This window comes from Nicotiana sylvestris, chromosome 12, assembly GCF_000393655.2.
Source record: "Nicotiana sylvestris chromosome 12, ASM39365v2, whole genome shotgun sequence".
Taxonomy (NCBI): Eukaryota; Viridiplantae; Streptophyta; class Magnoliopsida; order Solanales; family Solanaceae; genus Nicotiana; species Nicotiana sylvestris.
The window spans coordinates 138,591,501-138,606,725 of record NC_091068.1 but is presented as its reverse complement, the minus strand read 5'-3'; the positions used below and the strand labels follow the sequence as shown (position 1 = coordinate 138,606,725).

General features: G+C 39.4%; 1 protein-coding gene across 1 annotated transcript; it reads right to left on the bottom strand.

Moving 5' to 3' along the window:
• Window positions 1–1,410: 1,410 nt before the first annotated feature.
• Window positions 1,411–8,249, bottom strand: LOC138883831 (disease resistance protein RGA2-like). The gene is made up of 3 exons (XM_070164545.1): window positions 7,893–8,249; window positions 6,922–7,588; window positions 1,411–1,529 (listed from the first exon to the last, which is right to left on the bottom strand). The coding sequence occupies exons 1-3, from the start codon at window positions 8,247–8,249 to the stop codon at window positions 1,411–1,413; spliced, it is 1,143 nt and encodes a 380-aa protein (XP_070020646.1).
• Between the last annotated feature and the right edge of the window lie 6,976 nt (window positions 8,250–15,225).

Sequence of the window (15,225 nt, the reverse complement as noted above, 5' to 3'; positions counted from 1 at the left end):
TACAAACTTCAGCAGGAATGACCCTTTCCGGGCTCTTTATGGTCAAGAATCACCTACTATTGCTCGATATATATTGGGCAGCAGCTGTAGTGAACTCGTGAAGCAGTTCCTTGTGCAGCGTGATACAGTTTTGGAACTCCTAAAGCATAATTTAGCTAAGGCTCAATGACGGATGAAAGCCTTGGCTGACAGAACTACACTATGAAGTCGGGGAGTGGGTCTATGCGAAGCTTAAACCGTATCGTCAACATTCTGTGCAGCTACAAAAGCAACATAAGCTGGGTAGAAAATATTTTGGGCCATTTCGCATCTTGAAAAGGGTAGGAGATGTTGCCTATAAGCTGGAGCTGCCAGCTGCGGCTAGGATCCATCCTGTCTTTCATATATCCATGCTCAAGAAGTGTACGGGCCAGCCTGACAATCAGATTACACCTCTTCAGCTGACTGATTTTGCTGCTGCTATGCCTCCGAGCGACCTGAACCTTGAGGACAAGGTTCTTGTTGGAGATGGGGGTAATGTTGTGAATACAATCTTAGACGAAGCTGACAAGGCGGATGAGTTGGAAGCTGATGTGGCAATTGAGAATGAATTGGGTAATGAAGTGATGAAGGGCAATCTGGGTAGAGGCAAACGCAAGAAACAACCACCTGCAAAGCTAATGGATTATGTAGTGAGTGCTAAATAAATGTGTGTGGGCCAGGAGTTAGTTATACATAGCAGACATAGGCATTGTAGTGATTTAGGAAAAAGTAGTTATGAAAATATCCCCTTCTCATCCCACTCTTTGTATCTCTGATCTCATCCCCTTCTTCTGCTTCTCACCTCCAGCTTCTTCTTATTGTCATTTTTTTAGTTGGTATTTTCAATATAATCAAAGATGCTGTTGTTACTTGCTAGTTTAGTAGCCCTTGCTACAAAAGGCACCAGCTTAACTGAATTTAGGAGCTGCAGGCTGGGATTTCCCACTGGTCCATTGCACTTTTGACTTTTTCATAAGTTAAAGCTCAACAGATTATCATGTGCAACAAAACCCAATCACTCATTCGACCCATTTTGGAGCCTAAATTTTGGGGTTAACATTAGCATATGTGAATTTTAGATTAAACAAACCAACTCAAAAATTAACTTTTTCCCTTTCCTACAATCTAGAAATGTGCAGGTTGGGAATTGGAATTACACACGTAAAGATCATGACTTGTAGAGCCGAAACAGAAGCTCTAGATTTGAGCCTCGTAGTTTTTGGACTTAAATAATCCAAATGGCAGGTTTGGTTACTTTTTGTTTAGTGTTCACAAACAAAAGCCTAAATAAATTTCAAAATGAAAAACAGAATAGTAAATTGAAGAAGCCGAAGGGGAGCCTTGGCGTAACTGGTAAAGTTGTTGTCATGTGACCAGGAGGTCACGGGTTCAAGCCGTGGAAATAACCTCTTGTAGAAATGCAGGGTAAGGCTGCGTACTATAGACCCTTGTGGTCCGGTCCTTCCCCGGATCTCCCGCATAGCGGGAGCTTAGTGCACCAGGCTTCCCTTTTTACATTAAAGAAGCTATCAACAGACAATGATACAGCACATAAGTGCTACAAGTTTAGTGTTTGCTGGAGACAGAAATTTTGTTTATTAAGAATGTAGCATGTACATTGTGCAGAATTGGCCTCTGATGTCAAATCTTAGTCCAGGATTTTCGTACGAGAAATCATAGAAGAAGGTGGAGTCACGATGAAGAAAATTCATACTACGGAGAATCCTGCTGATATGCTGACAAAGGTGGTGACTGCGGTCAAGTTTCAACATTGTTTGGATTTGATCAATATTGTTGAACACTGAAGATTGAAGATGAAGACACAACCATAATTTGTTACCGAGAGAAAATTGAAGATGTGGAATTTTGCCAAGGTGGAGATTTGTTGAATTATATGTCAAATTTCCATCCCACATCGGTGGGTTAAGGAGTTGGTGGGAAATTTTTTCCTATAAGAGGAGGCTTAATGTTTAGGATTTATACACACCTCTCATTTGCCTTCTTATCTTCTTAAGGCATTTGTATCTTCTCTCTTTAGTATTATTTCACTTGTATTTTTGGAGTGGAATAAAATATCGGTTGTGTCCGAGGAGTAGGCAAAATTAGCCGAACCTCGTAAATTCTGGTGTTCCTTTTATTGTTGCTTTATTGTCTTATTTATTATTTGGTGACTGTCATAACTTTTGGTATAGTGGTTGTGACTTATTCACACTATATACATTTGGCTTCCGCAACAATTGGTATCAGAGCCAAGGTACTGTCTAAGTATGCTCTGTGGTTGCAGCATAATCTGATCTTCCCCATCAGAAAAGATTTATCTTGGTAACTGAGTCAAGGTTCTGTCTGAGTATGCTCTATGGTTGCAGCTTAGTCTGATCTTCTACATCAGAAAGGAAATAATCTTGATTTATGTCGTCAGCTATTAAATAATATTTGTGTCAAATATGGGAGACAATAAACAAGAAGAATCTACATCAAGAGTCAACAACACGTCATCATTGGCATCTTCGCTTATGACAAGAATTGTGTCAAATGCGAAATTTGCGGCAGAAATATTTGACGGGTCCGGACATTTTGGGATGTGGCAAGGCGAGGTTCTAGATGTCCTTTTTCAATAAGGGCTAGATCTGGCCATTGAAGAAAAGAAACCAGATGTTATTGGAGAAGAAGATTGGAGAATTATCAACCGTGTTGCTTGCGGTACCATTCGATCCTACCTTGTTAGAGAGCAGAAATATCCATACACAAAGGAAACTTCTGCAAGTAAATTATGGAAAGCACTGAAGGATAAATTTTTGAAGAAAAACAGTCAAAATAAATTGTACATGAAGAAGAGACTATTTCACTTCACCTATGTTCCTGGTACCATGATGAATGAACATATCACCAGTTTCAATAAGTTGGTCACATATTTGCAAAATATGGATATAACTTATGATGATGGTGACTTGGACTTGATGTTGTTGGCGTCACTTCCTGATGAGTACGAGCACCTTGAAACTACTCTACTCCATGGAAATGATGAAGTTTCTCTTAGAGAAGTTTGTTCGGCTTTGTACAGCTATGAACAAAGAAAGCGAGAAAAACAGAAGGGCGGAGAAGGAGAAGCACTATTTGTGAGGGGTCGTCCTCAAAATCAAACGAGGACAAAGAAGGGAAGATCCAAGTCAAGATCCAGACCCAGCAAAGATGAATGTGCCTTTTGTCGAGAAAAAGGGCACTGGAAGAAAGACTGTCCGAAGTTGAAGAATAAGGCCAAATATAATAATGGAAAGGCCATTATGGATTCAAATGTAGCTGATTGTGATGATTCAGACTTCTCATTAGTTACAACAGAGTCATCAACATCATCAGACATATGGTTGATGGACTCGGCTTGTAGCTATCATATGTGTCCCAACAGGGACTGGTTCGTGGAATTTCAAGAAGGAGAATATGGAGTCATCCACACAGCGGATAACAGCCCTCTTACCTCATATGGCATTGGTTCAATACGATTAAGGAACCATGATGGAATGATCAGAACATTGATAGATGTTCGATATGTACCGGATTTGAAGAAGAATCTCATCTCTGTGGGAGCCCTAGAATCAAAAGGGTTCAAAATCATTGCAGAAAATGGAGTGATGAGAGTATGCTCCGGTGCACTAGTGGTAATGAAGGCTAATCGGAAGAATAATAATATGTACCGCTATCGTGGCAGTACAGTTATTGGGACAGCGACAGTGACATCCAGTGACGACAAAGAGGCAGAAGCAACCAAGCTATGGCACATGCGCTTGGGACATGCTGGAGGAAAATCCTTGAAAACTCTATCAGATCAAGGATTGTTAAAAGGAGTCAAGGCTTGCAACTTGGAGTTTTGTGAGCATTGTGTTAAAGGGAAACAGACAAGGGTTAAATTTGGTACAGCGATCCATAATACTAAAGGCATTTTGGATTATGTACACTCTGATGTTTGGGGTCCTTCCAAAACACCTTCATTGGGTGGGAAGCACTATTTTGTAACCTTTGTTGATGATTTTTCTCGAAGAGTGTGGGTGTATACAATGAAAAACAAAGATGAAGTGCTGGGAATTTTTCTCAAATGGAAGACGATGGTGGAGAATCAAACAGGCAGGAGGATCAAGTGTATTCGCACAGACAATGGAGGTGAATACAAAAATGATCATTTCAATAAGGTCTGTGAAAATGATGGCATCGTCCGACACTTCACTGTTAGACATACACCACAACAGAATGGAGTGGCAGAACGTATGAACCGGACCTTGCTGGAGAAGGTACGGTGTATGTTGTCCAATGCTGGCTTGGGCAAAGAATTTTGGGCTGAGGCAATTACATATGCATGCCACCTCATTAATCGTCTACCATCTGCTGCTATTGATGGCAAGACACCATTTGAAAAATGGTATGGAAAGCCTGCTGTAGATTATGACTCTTTGCACGTGTTTGGCTCAACTGCATATTATCATGTGACAGAGTCAAAATTGGATCCAAGGGCAAAGAAGGCTATTTTTATGGGAATTACTTCTGGAGTCAAAGGATATCGCTTATGGTGTCCTATGACAAAGAAAGTAATATTCAGCAGGGATGTTACCTTTGATGAATCTGCTATGGTAAATAAGGTAACAGAAGATACCAAACAAAATGAAGGTGCTTCTAAGCAGGTGGAGTTTGAGGGAAAATTTATTTTTCCTACACAAGAAGCAGAGGAGGAAACAAATGAAGATTACCCTCTGGAAGGAGAGCCAGTAGAGGAGATTCCAACTCAGGAACCTCAACAACAACTTGAATCAATAGCAACCAGTAGGCCAAAAAGAACAATAACGAAACCTGTTCGTCTCATAGAGACGGTTGCTTGTGCAACCTCAATTGTAGCTGATGATGTTCCTACCACTTATAAAGACGCAGTCCAAAGTTCAGAAGAAGATAAGTGGAGGATTGCCATGAATGATGAAATACAATCCCTTCATCAGAATCATACATGGAGATTGGCCAATCTCCCGAAGGGAAAGAAAGCAATTGGGTGCAAATGGGTATTTGCAAAGAAAGAAGGATTTCCTAACCAAGTAGATGTTCGCTACAAAGCAAGATTGGTGGCCAAAGGATATGCTCAAAAGGAGGGAATTGATTACAATGAAGTGTTTTCTCCAGTTGTAAAACATTCCTCCATTAGAATTATGTTGGCTTTGGTAGCACAATTGGATTTGGAACTAGTTCAGATGGATGTAAAAACTGCGTTTTTACATGGAAACTTGGAGGAGGAAATCTACATGACTCAGCCAGAAGGATTCAAAGTTGCTGGAAAAGAAAATATGGTGTGCAAACTTGAAAAATCGTTGTACGGATTGAAACAATCTTCTAGACAATGGTACAAGCGATTTGACGAGTTTATGTTGCGGCAAGGGTACAAGAGAAGCAAATACGATCATTGTGTGTATTTGCACAAGCTTAAAGATGGTTCCTTTGTATATCTTCTCCTATATGTTGATGATATGTTGATAGCTTCCAAGAATTCGGAAGAAATTGATAAGTTGAAGATTCAACTGAAGAAGGAGTTCGAGATGAAGGATTTGGGTGAGGCAAAGAAAATTCTTGGCATGGAGATAATTAGAGATAGACGTTCAAAGAAACTCTGTTTATCTCAAAAGGAATATTTGAAGAGAGTACTTCAACGTTTTGGCATAGATGACAAGACTAAGCCAGTTAGTACTCCACTTGCTTCCCATTTTAAGCTAAGTACTACTATGTCGCCAATGGATGAAGCTGAACGAGAGTATATGTCAAAGGTACCATACGCAAATGCTGTTGGTAGCTTGATGTATGCAATGGTTTGCACAAGGCCTGACATTTCACAAGCTGTTGGAGTTATTAGCAGATATATGCACAATCCAGGGAAGGAGCATTGGCAAGCTGTGAAGTGGATTCTACGGTATATTCATAATACTGTAGATGTTGGGTTAGTTTTTGAGCAGGAAGACAATCAGTCTGTAGTTGGATATTGTGATTCAGATTTTGCGGGTGATCTGGACAAACGAAGATCAACTACTGGTTATGTGTTTACTTTTGCAAAGGCACCAGTTAGTTGGAAGTCTACTTTGCAGTCAACAGTTGCTTTGTCTACAACAGAGGCAGAGTATATGGCTATTACAGAGGCTGTGAAGGAGGCAATTTGGCTTCAAGGATTGCTAAAGGAGCTTGGTGTTGAACAAAAAGGTATCACAATTTTTTGTGATAGTCAAAGTGCTATTCAATTAGCGAAGAACCAAGTTTATCATGCAAGGACGAAGCACATTGATGTTCGGTATCATTTCGTACGAGAAATCATAGAAGAAGGTGGAGTCACGGTGAAGAAAATTCATACTACGGAGAATCCTGCTGATATGCTGACAAAGGTGGTGACTGCGGTCAAGTTTCAACATTGTTTGGATTTGATCAACATTGTTGAACACTGAAGATTGAAGATGAAGACACAACCAAAATTTGTTACCGAGAGAAAATTGAAGATGTAGAATTTTGCCAAGGTGGAGATTTGTTGAATTATATGTCAAATTTCCATCCCACATCGGTGGGTTAAGGAGTTGGTGGGAAACTTTTTCCTATAAAAGGAAGCTTAATGTTTAGGATTTATACACACCTCTCATTTGCCTTCTTATCTTCTTAAGGCATTTGTATCTTCTCTCTTTATTATTATTTCACTTGTATTTTTGGAGTGAAATAAAATATTAGTTGTGTCCGAGGAGTAGGCAAAATTAGCCGAACCTCGTAAATTCTGGTGTTCCTTTTATTGTTGCTTTATTGTCTTATTTATTATTTGGTGGCTGTCATAACTTTGGTATAGTAGTTGTGACTTATTCACACTATATACATTTGGCTTCCGCAACACTGCCAATGGTAGACCTTTACACATTTCAACAATCCTGTTGCCCATGCTCACTAATTCCTCTGGAACCATCGCATCAACAAATGCTCTTTGTTTAAAAACGGACCAACAATGATCATCTGCTAATACTTCCAACTTGTGAAGATCTACTGTTATTGAGGATTCCATTTTCTTCGAACGAGTAGTCACAAGAATGCAGTTTCCTCTGGATGTATTTATTCCTCTCAGAGTGTCCACAAAATCGTGCCACGAGTCAACACGCCACAAATCATCCAGAACAAGCAAATACCTTTTTCCTCGCAATTCATCTCGGATCTTCTTGACTATTATATCCCTGCTTTGGACCTCAGGTTTCCTTTCTGTCAATGATTCAAGCATCAATTCAAGAAAGCTCTTAGCTTCTAACATTTCAGGTAGACACAACCAAACTCTCTTTTCAAACTGTTGCTTGATATGTTCATCATTAAAAATTCTCTTAGCCACAGTTGTTTTACCTGAACCTCCCATACCGACTATGGGAATGGTGCACAGAACAACATCTTCTCTCATGTTCAACATCTTCTCCTTTATTTCAGCAACATCCTTGTCTCTACCAACAACATCAGAAGCAACTACCACAGAATCTATTTCTCGAATTGGTAGTATTTGCTGAGAAGGACCTCTTAGTGGTTGGAGACTAATAGCCTGTTTGGCCAAGCTTCTTTTAAGCCAAAAGTGTTTTTTTTTTTTTGCCAAAAGCACTTTTGGCCAAAAATTGAGGTGTTTGGCCAAGCTTTTGGAAGAAAAAAAATGATTTTGAGGAGAAGCAGAAGCAGTTTTGGAGAAGCCGAAAAAAGTAGCTTCTTTCCAAAAGCACTTGTTTGAGAAGTACTTTTGAGAAAAATACACTTAGAAGCAGTTTTTTAAAGCTTGGCCAAACACTAATTGTTGCTCAGAAGTGTTTTTCAAACTAATTAGTCAAACAAAAACTGCTTTTCATCGAAAGTACTTTTGAGAAAAGCAATTTTAAAAAAAAGCACTTCTCAAAATAAGCTGATTTTTGCGGCTTGGCCAAACGGGCTATAAGGGTATTGGCTAACTGATTGATAGTCCACAACTCTTCATTGATGTTTTTGATTTTTTGAGACATTTTGCTCTTAAAAGCTGTATGAGAAAAGAAACCACTGGCCTTTCTTATTGGGTTTTTTCGGATCTTCATCACTTTTGCTTTGAGAGATTCATATTTGAATTCGTCAAACACATTCTCAGCATCTTCAGCAACTCTCTCAAGCCTCTTGAGCCATTGTTCCACAGCTTGATCCTCAACTTGTCGTCTTTCAGCATCATGAATGAAAGCTTGGATCATGGATACATTTTGTGTTAGCATTTCGAGATCTTTGTTACAGTTGTATTAGGAAAAAACTGAGTCTGAATATTGAAGATGACGTGTTATGACACGTGGACTGGTCAAAAGGTCAAAACGCAATAAATAGCCAAGAGGCACGGGCGACAACAGATATGGGGGGAGAAGAAAGCAACATAAGTATGGACTGTTACTCAAATGGCACGAGTCTCGTACCTATTCGAGTCATTTAAAGATCGAAGATCGGAAGAAGTTGAAGATACGAATCTGATGACGTAAAAGAGTCTAAATACATCATTAAATATCAAATACGTTGGAGAATTTGAATTAAATAGAAATGATTGTGTAACGTTTCTTTTAATATCATTTATTGCTCATAATTACCTCATTAAGACAAAGGCATTACATCTTCTCGTAGAATCAACTATAAAAGAAGAAAAACTTAACATCTGTAGACACACGAAATATTATTGAGATTACACTGAAATACAAAACTACTTATTACTCTCAGAAGTCTTCTATTATTTTCGTCTCCAGATTATCAGTAACCCGAATTTCTCTTTATTTCTAGCTTTGACCAAAGACTCAGATTTTTGGTTAAACAAATTGGTTCCGTTACCGGGAAACTGATAATCTTTTCTTTTAAGCTACATTCTATCCATTGTTATCATTATGTCAAACAACAATAACAACAACAACAATAACAGTGAAAACACCTTGGGAAACCATGAAAATCAAATCCATCAAAATCAAGGAGATTTACAGAACATTGACGTGGTTCCCTCCCCTCAAAATTCACCACGTCAATCTCGTGAAGGCACTCCTGCTCCTGAATCTCGTGCTGATCAACAAGAGCAATCTGAACATTTTGAAGGGACAGATGAAGCTTTACAAAAAGTAATTGATGCACGGGTTAGCAAAGCTCTTCAGGCTCTAGTTAGTCGATTACCTGTTGCACAACCCACACCTACGCCTAATAATAATACATTGGAGAATCCTCGTTCTGGCCTTGTTAATTCTGGGAATGGAGGAACCCCCAGTGAACCACATGAAGGAGAACCAGGTAATTCAAATAATTGTCATTTGCAAAATTTAGTACTAACTTTGCAGAAACAGCTTAAGGAACAGAATGAGCGCATCGAGCAAATCCCTGTAGTTCCCCCTGTAATCAAAGGAGTGGATGTGGATAAATACTCACAACAACCTTGGAAACCAAGTGCTGCTCCCCTTCCAATCCCTAAAAAGTTCAAAATGCCCGACATCTCGAAATATGATGGCACAACAGACCCACATGATCACGTAACTGCATTTACTACAGGTGTAAAAGGCAATGACTTGACCAATCAAGAAATCGAATCAGTGTTGGTCAAGAAATTTAGAGAAACACTCACCAAGGGTGCATTAACCTGGTATTCTTTTTTACCTGAAAATTCTATAAACTCTTTTGTTGAGCTTGCAGATTCTTTTATTAAAGCACACTCAGGAGCTCAAAAGGTTGAAAAAAGAATGGAAGACATTTTCAAAATTAAACAAAGGGACTCAAAGTTGCTTAGAGATTTTGTTGATAGATTCCAACGTGAGAGGATGACTTTGCCTCGTGTACCTGATAACTGGGCTGCAATAGCTTTTGCAAGCAACTTAAATGACAAAAGTTCAGAAGCCACGAGAAGACTTAAAGAAAGCCTTCGAGAGTTCCCTGCAACCACGTGGAATGACGTTTATAACAGGTATAGTACGAAGTTGCAAATTGAGGAAGATACCGTACCTCGGTTTCATCATGAAGAAAGGAGCAAATCTAGGAGATCAAAAATAGAAAAAAGATCAGGTAAAAACAGGTACGATCCATATATGGGACCTGCAGGGAAAGACTCACGGTCAAAGCAGGATAGTCAACGATATGATCAAAAATCGAGAAACAGGGAATCTGGTTCTTCATCAAGGTTCAGAAATGACCGAAACAAACAAGAGTCACGAGATGATAATAGAAGTTTAAAGGCAAGGTTCGGTGGATATAACTTTAATGTCACTACCTCCGAGCTCGTAGCTGTTTTGAGGAGCATGGGAGATAAGGTACGATGGCCAAAAGAGATGCGGTCAAATCCAAATAGGCGCAATCCAGACCATTGGTGCGAATTCCACAATGATCACGGGCATAAAACTTCAGAATGTAGATTCTTACAAAGTGAAGTGGATCATCTATTGAAACAAGGGTATCTCACTGAGTTATTTAGTGAGAAAGGTAAGCAAGCCTATATGAAAAATAGGCAAGAGCCACCAAAGCCCCCTTCACCCAAGAGAACCGTAAATGTTATAAGTGGGGGAGAAGATATTCACGGTGTAACATATACGGCTTCCAACAAGGTTTCTAAAGTAACGATAACACACTGGAAAGGGTACGGCAGGTTTTAGAAAACAAAAGTATTTCTTTCGATGATGCAGATACCGAAGAAGTAATGACCCCACATAACGACGCACTGGTAATATCTTTACTTGTACATGATACTAATATAAAATGAGTTTTGATTGATCTAGGAAGTTCCGTAAATATTATACTATTAAGGGTATTACGTGAAATGCAAGCTGAAGACAAAATGATACCTAAGGCGCATACCTTGTCCGGGTTCGACAATTCAAGTGTGGTAACAAAAGGAGAGGTAATTCTAACAACTTTTGCTGCAGGTGTTGTTAAAGAAACTAAATTTCAGGTAGTAGATATGGAAATGGCTTACAATATGATCATGGGGAGACCTTGGATCCATGATATGGATGTTGTCCCATCAACTCTACATCAAGTTATTAAATTACCATCACCGTGGGGAATTTGCCAAATTCTTGGGGATCAGCAGACAGCCAGGAGTATCAATGCTGTAACAGATACGAGCACCATAAATAAAGAAAAATAGCAATTATAGGAAACAGTTGAAGGTATCAAGGATCAAACCTCAACTGAACAAGAAAAGACAGAGTTAGACTCGAGACCTGATACAATTCAAGAACCTGAAGAGAATGAAAATATCAAAACAACAATTGAAGAGCTCGAGGCTGTGATATTATTTGAGCAATGGCCTGAACGGAAGGTTTATGTTGGAGCCAATTTAAGCTCATACATGCGAGGTGTGTTGATTGAATTTTTAAAAGCTAATGTGGACTGTTTTGCTTGGTCCCATGCTGATATGACAGGGATACCACCGGATGTGATGACTCACAAACTAAATGAAGACCCATCCTTCACACTAGTAAAGCAAAAGAAACGAAAGCAAGGAGCTTTCAAAAATCAGGTGATTCAAGATGAGGTCCAAAAGCTATTGAAAATTGGGTCAATCCGCGAGGTAAAGTATCCTAATTGGTTAGCAAACACAGTTGTTGTACCTAAGAAAAATGGTAAGTGGCGTATTTGCGTGGATTATACAGATCTTAACAAAGCCTGCCCAAAAAATTCTTTCCCTTTACCGCATATAGATCAGTTAATTGATGCAACTGCAGGACATGAACTTTTGAGTTTTTTAGATGCATATTCGGGGTACAACCAAATTAAAATGGACCCCAGTGATGAAGAAAAAACTTCTTTCATCACAGACAGGGGGACTTACTGTTATAAAGTAATGTCATTTGGTCTCAAAAATGCTGGAGCAACCTATCAAAGGTTGGTCACCAAAATATTCCAAGAACATTTAGTAAAAACCATGGAGGTATATATAGACGATATACTCGTCAAAACCCAACATTCTCATGATCATATTTCTCATTTATCTGTTACATTTGAAATTTTACGAAAATTTAATATGAAACTCAATCCAGAAAAATGTGCATTTGGGGTTGCCTCAGGCAAATTTTTGGGTTTTCTCGTTTCTAACCGTGGTATTGAGGTAAATCCTTCTCAGATCAAAGCAATAGAGGAGATCCCTGATATCCTTACGAGTAAAAAAGAAGTCCAAAGGCTAACGGGAAGAATTGCAGCCTTGGGGAGATTTATTCCCAAATCTTCAGAAAAATGTTTTAAATTTTTCTCCGCACTCAAAAAGCAAGATCATTTTGAATGGAACTAAGATTGCCAAAAAGCCCTTAGAAATTTAAAAGCTTACTTGTCAAATCCACCACTATTGGCAAAACCAAAGGAAGGAGAAAAGCTACTCATCTATTTGGCCGTGTCAGAAGTTGCGGTAAGTGCTGTTTTAGTCCGTGAGGACCAAGGTAAATAATATCCTATCTATTATGTAAGCAAGTCTTTACTAGATGCTGAAACACGATATCCACAACTAGAAAAATTAGCATTAGCTTTGATCATGGCATCTAGAAAATTAAGACCTTATTTTCAGTGTCATCCCATTGTTGTAGTTACTGCTTTTCCATTACGAAACATTTTGCATAAACATGAATTGTCAGGGAGGTTAGAAAAATGGGCTATAGAATTAAGTGACTACAAAATCATTTATCAACCTAGGACTGCTATAAAATCTCAAGTATTAGCCGATTTCGTAGCTTATTTTAGCCAGGGGATGCACTTAGAAGCAGAAAAAGAATTACAAGTTTTTAATGGTGCAAACTCGGGGACTTGGATTTTATTCACTGATGGTTCGTCAAATGTAAAAGGAGCAGGCCTAGGGATAGTTCTCATACCACCTACAGGTGAGACTATTAGACAGGCTATAAAATGTCATTCTATAACTAACACTGAAGCAGAGTATGAGGCTGTAATTGCAGGTCTGGAATTGGCACGAGAACTCGGCATAACACAAATTATAATCAAGAGTGATTCTCAACTCATGGTCAATCAAATGCTGGGGACTTATACATCCAGGGAGACACGAATGCAAGAATATCTCGAAAAGGTACGGGAACTAATAAAGCAATTCCAAACTTGAAAGGTAATGCAGATCCCAAGAGATGAGAATGTGGAGGCAGATGCTTTAGCTAATCTCGCATCTGCAGCGGACGTAGCAAACGACGCAAATGCTTCAGTCGTACATTTATTTCATTCCGTTCTCGAACCTGATAAGAATGAGGTAAATTTTAATCATTTAACATGGGATTGGAGAAACAAAATTATTGCTTTTTTACAGCGCGGAACTGTGCCTGATGACAAAAGAAAAGCTTATGCACTTCGCAAAAAAGCTGCTCGTTATTGTTTACATCAAGGAAATCTTTATCGAAAGATGTTCGGTGGACCATTAGAAAGGTGTCTCGGACCTTCCCAAACAGAATATGTGATGAGGGAAGTACATGAAGGACATTGTGGAAATCACGCAGGAGGAAGGTCGCTGGTAAAAACGCTGATTCGAGCAGGGTATTATTGGCCTAAAATGGAAGAAGAAGCAAACGGTTTCGTGTCCAAGTGTGATAAATGTCAAAGATACGGCAATAATATGCATAGACGAGCTGAGCTACTGCATTCTGTCATAGCTCTGTGGCCCTTCATGAAATGGGGAATGGATATCGTAGGTCCATTACCACAAGCAAAAGGTCAGGTGAAGTTTCTACTTGTACTTACTGATTATTTCACTAAATGGGTAGAAGCAGGAGCATTTAAACAGGTACGAGAGAAAGAAGTTAAAAACTTCATTTGGAGGAATATAATATGCCGCTTTGGAGTACCAAAGGAAATCGTGTGTGATAATGGTCCGCAATTCATAGGAGCTCAAATCACAAAATTTTTTCAAAGTTGGTGTGAGCACGTGATTTTTGCTTCACGGAAACTACTCCAAAAGAAATCGAAAAAGAAATAAAACAAGTTACCTTCGGGTACAATTTTGGGAATTTGTGTGACATTTTCATAATTGTCTATCCGTAAATGCTCGTCTTGCTATAGTTAAAAAATACAAAATACATGTTGCATGCATTTAGGAATTAGTGGTGCATTTACGAATTAATTACCCATAATTTGGTTAAAAGAAAAAAATATGCATGTGTATTTCTTGTCATTGTGTGATTTTATTTTTTAATATTGTGTGTTAATTATTATAGGTGTTAAATAATATGTATGTAATTTTATTTTATTTTTGATTTTATGACTTATTTAGGATTTTGTTTAATTTTGATAATTAAAAGAAAGAAGGAAAATGGGTAAAAATAAGGGAAATCGGGGTTGGGCCACCCTAGATGGACCCAAATCCAGGCCCAAATCAACCCCATACTCGGTCCAATTTGGTCAAGCTCCCAGACGCCTCAAACGGCGTCGTTTTGGTTCCTTTTAATCGGAGCCGTTGGATTAAATCAATCCAACGGCCAGGATCTCACCTCCCTTACCCGTTCCCTGAACCCGACCCGTTGCCTGGTTCAAACCGACCCCCCTATATAACCAAACAACATCGTATTGTTAAGCTCTCCTAATCCTGGCCATCGATCTTGATTGATTCAGCGGTCAAGATTAAACCACCCATCCCGTATATAAATCCCAATCCGTCACCCCACGCCCCAAACCAAACCCCCCCCCCCCGCCGCCCACTGTTCATCTTCGTCCCCAGAACCCCCCTCTCAAACCCTAACCGCCTTAGGATTCCCCCACCGTAAACCCGGCAACCACGGCTCCGATGACTATCAAAATAACACCTCTGATGCACCCAAGCACCCTGAACATGAATCCATTAACCATTTACCTCGAATCACCCTGCAGCTTCTCGAATCTTCAATCGAAGATTCGAGCAAAACCAGATCTACACCCACCGACCCCAAACTCATACCACAACACCTCCTGGCCTCCCTCACACCCTAAACGCTGTTGGTTCCGTTCAAATCTGACCAGAACTGAACGAACCCCAAATCAGACCACGAAGAACCCTAAAAAGACCAAAAGTTGAGGTTTGTCCGAATTGAAAGACGATGTGGGGTCTAATCGACCTTAGTCGAAGTGTTCTCAGTTGAGAACACTCGATTAAGGTCCATTCGACCCCAAAAATGGTCGAGTCCGAGTTCAAGCCTGGTTCGTTTTGTTTTGAGCTCCCAAGATAAGTTTCCTTGTCCATTCTGTCAGTGTTTGAATTTC

Coding starts and splice junctions, on each gene's coding strand:
- LOC138883831 (XM_070164545.1), bottom strand. CDS start 8,249: ATGATCCAAGCTTTCATTCATGATGCTGAAAGACGACAAGTTGAGGAT. Junction 7,589..7,892: donor TAAAATTGCTTTTCTCAAAA/GTACTTTCGATG, acceptor TTGGCCAAACAG/GCTATTAGTCTCCAACCACT. Junction 1,530..6,921: donor GATTGTTGAAATGTGTAAAG/GTCTACCATTGG, acceptor TAATGTAAAAAG/GGAAGCCTGGTGCACTAAGC.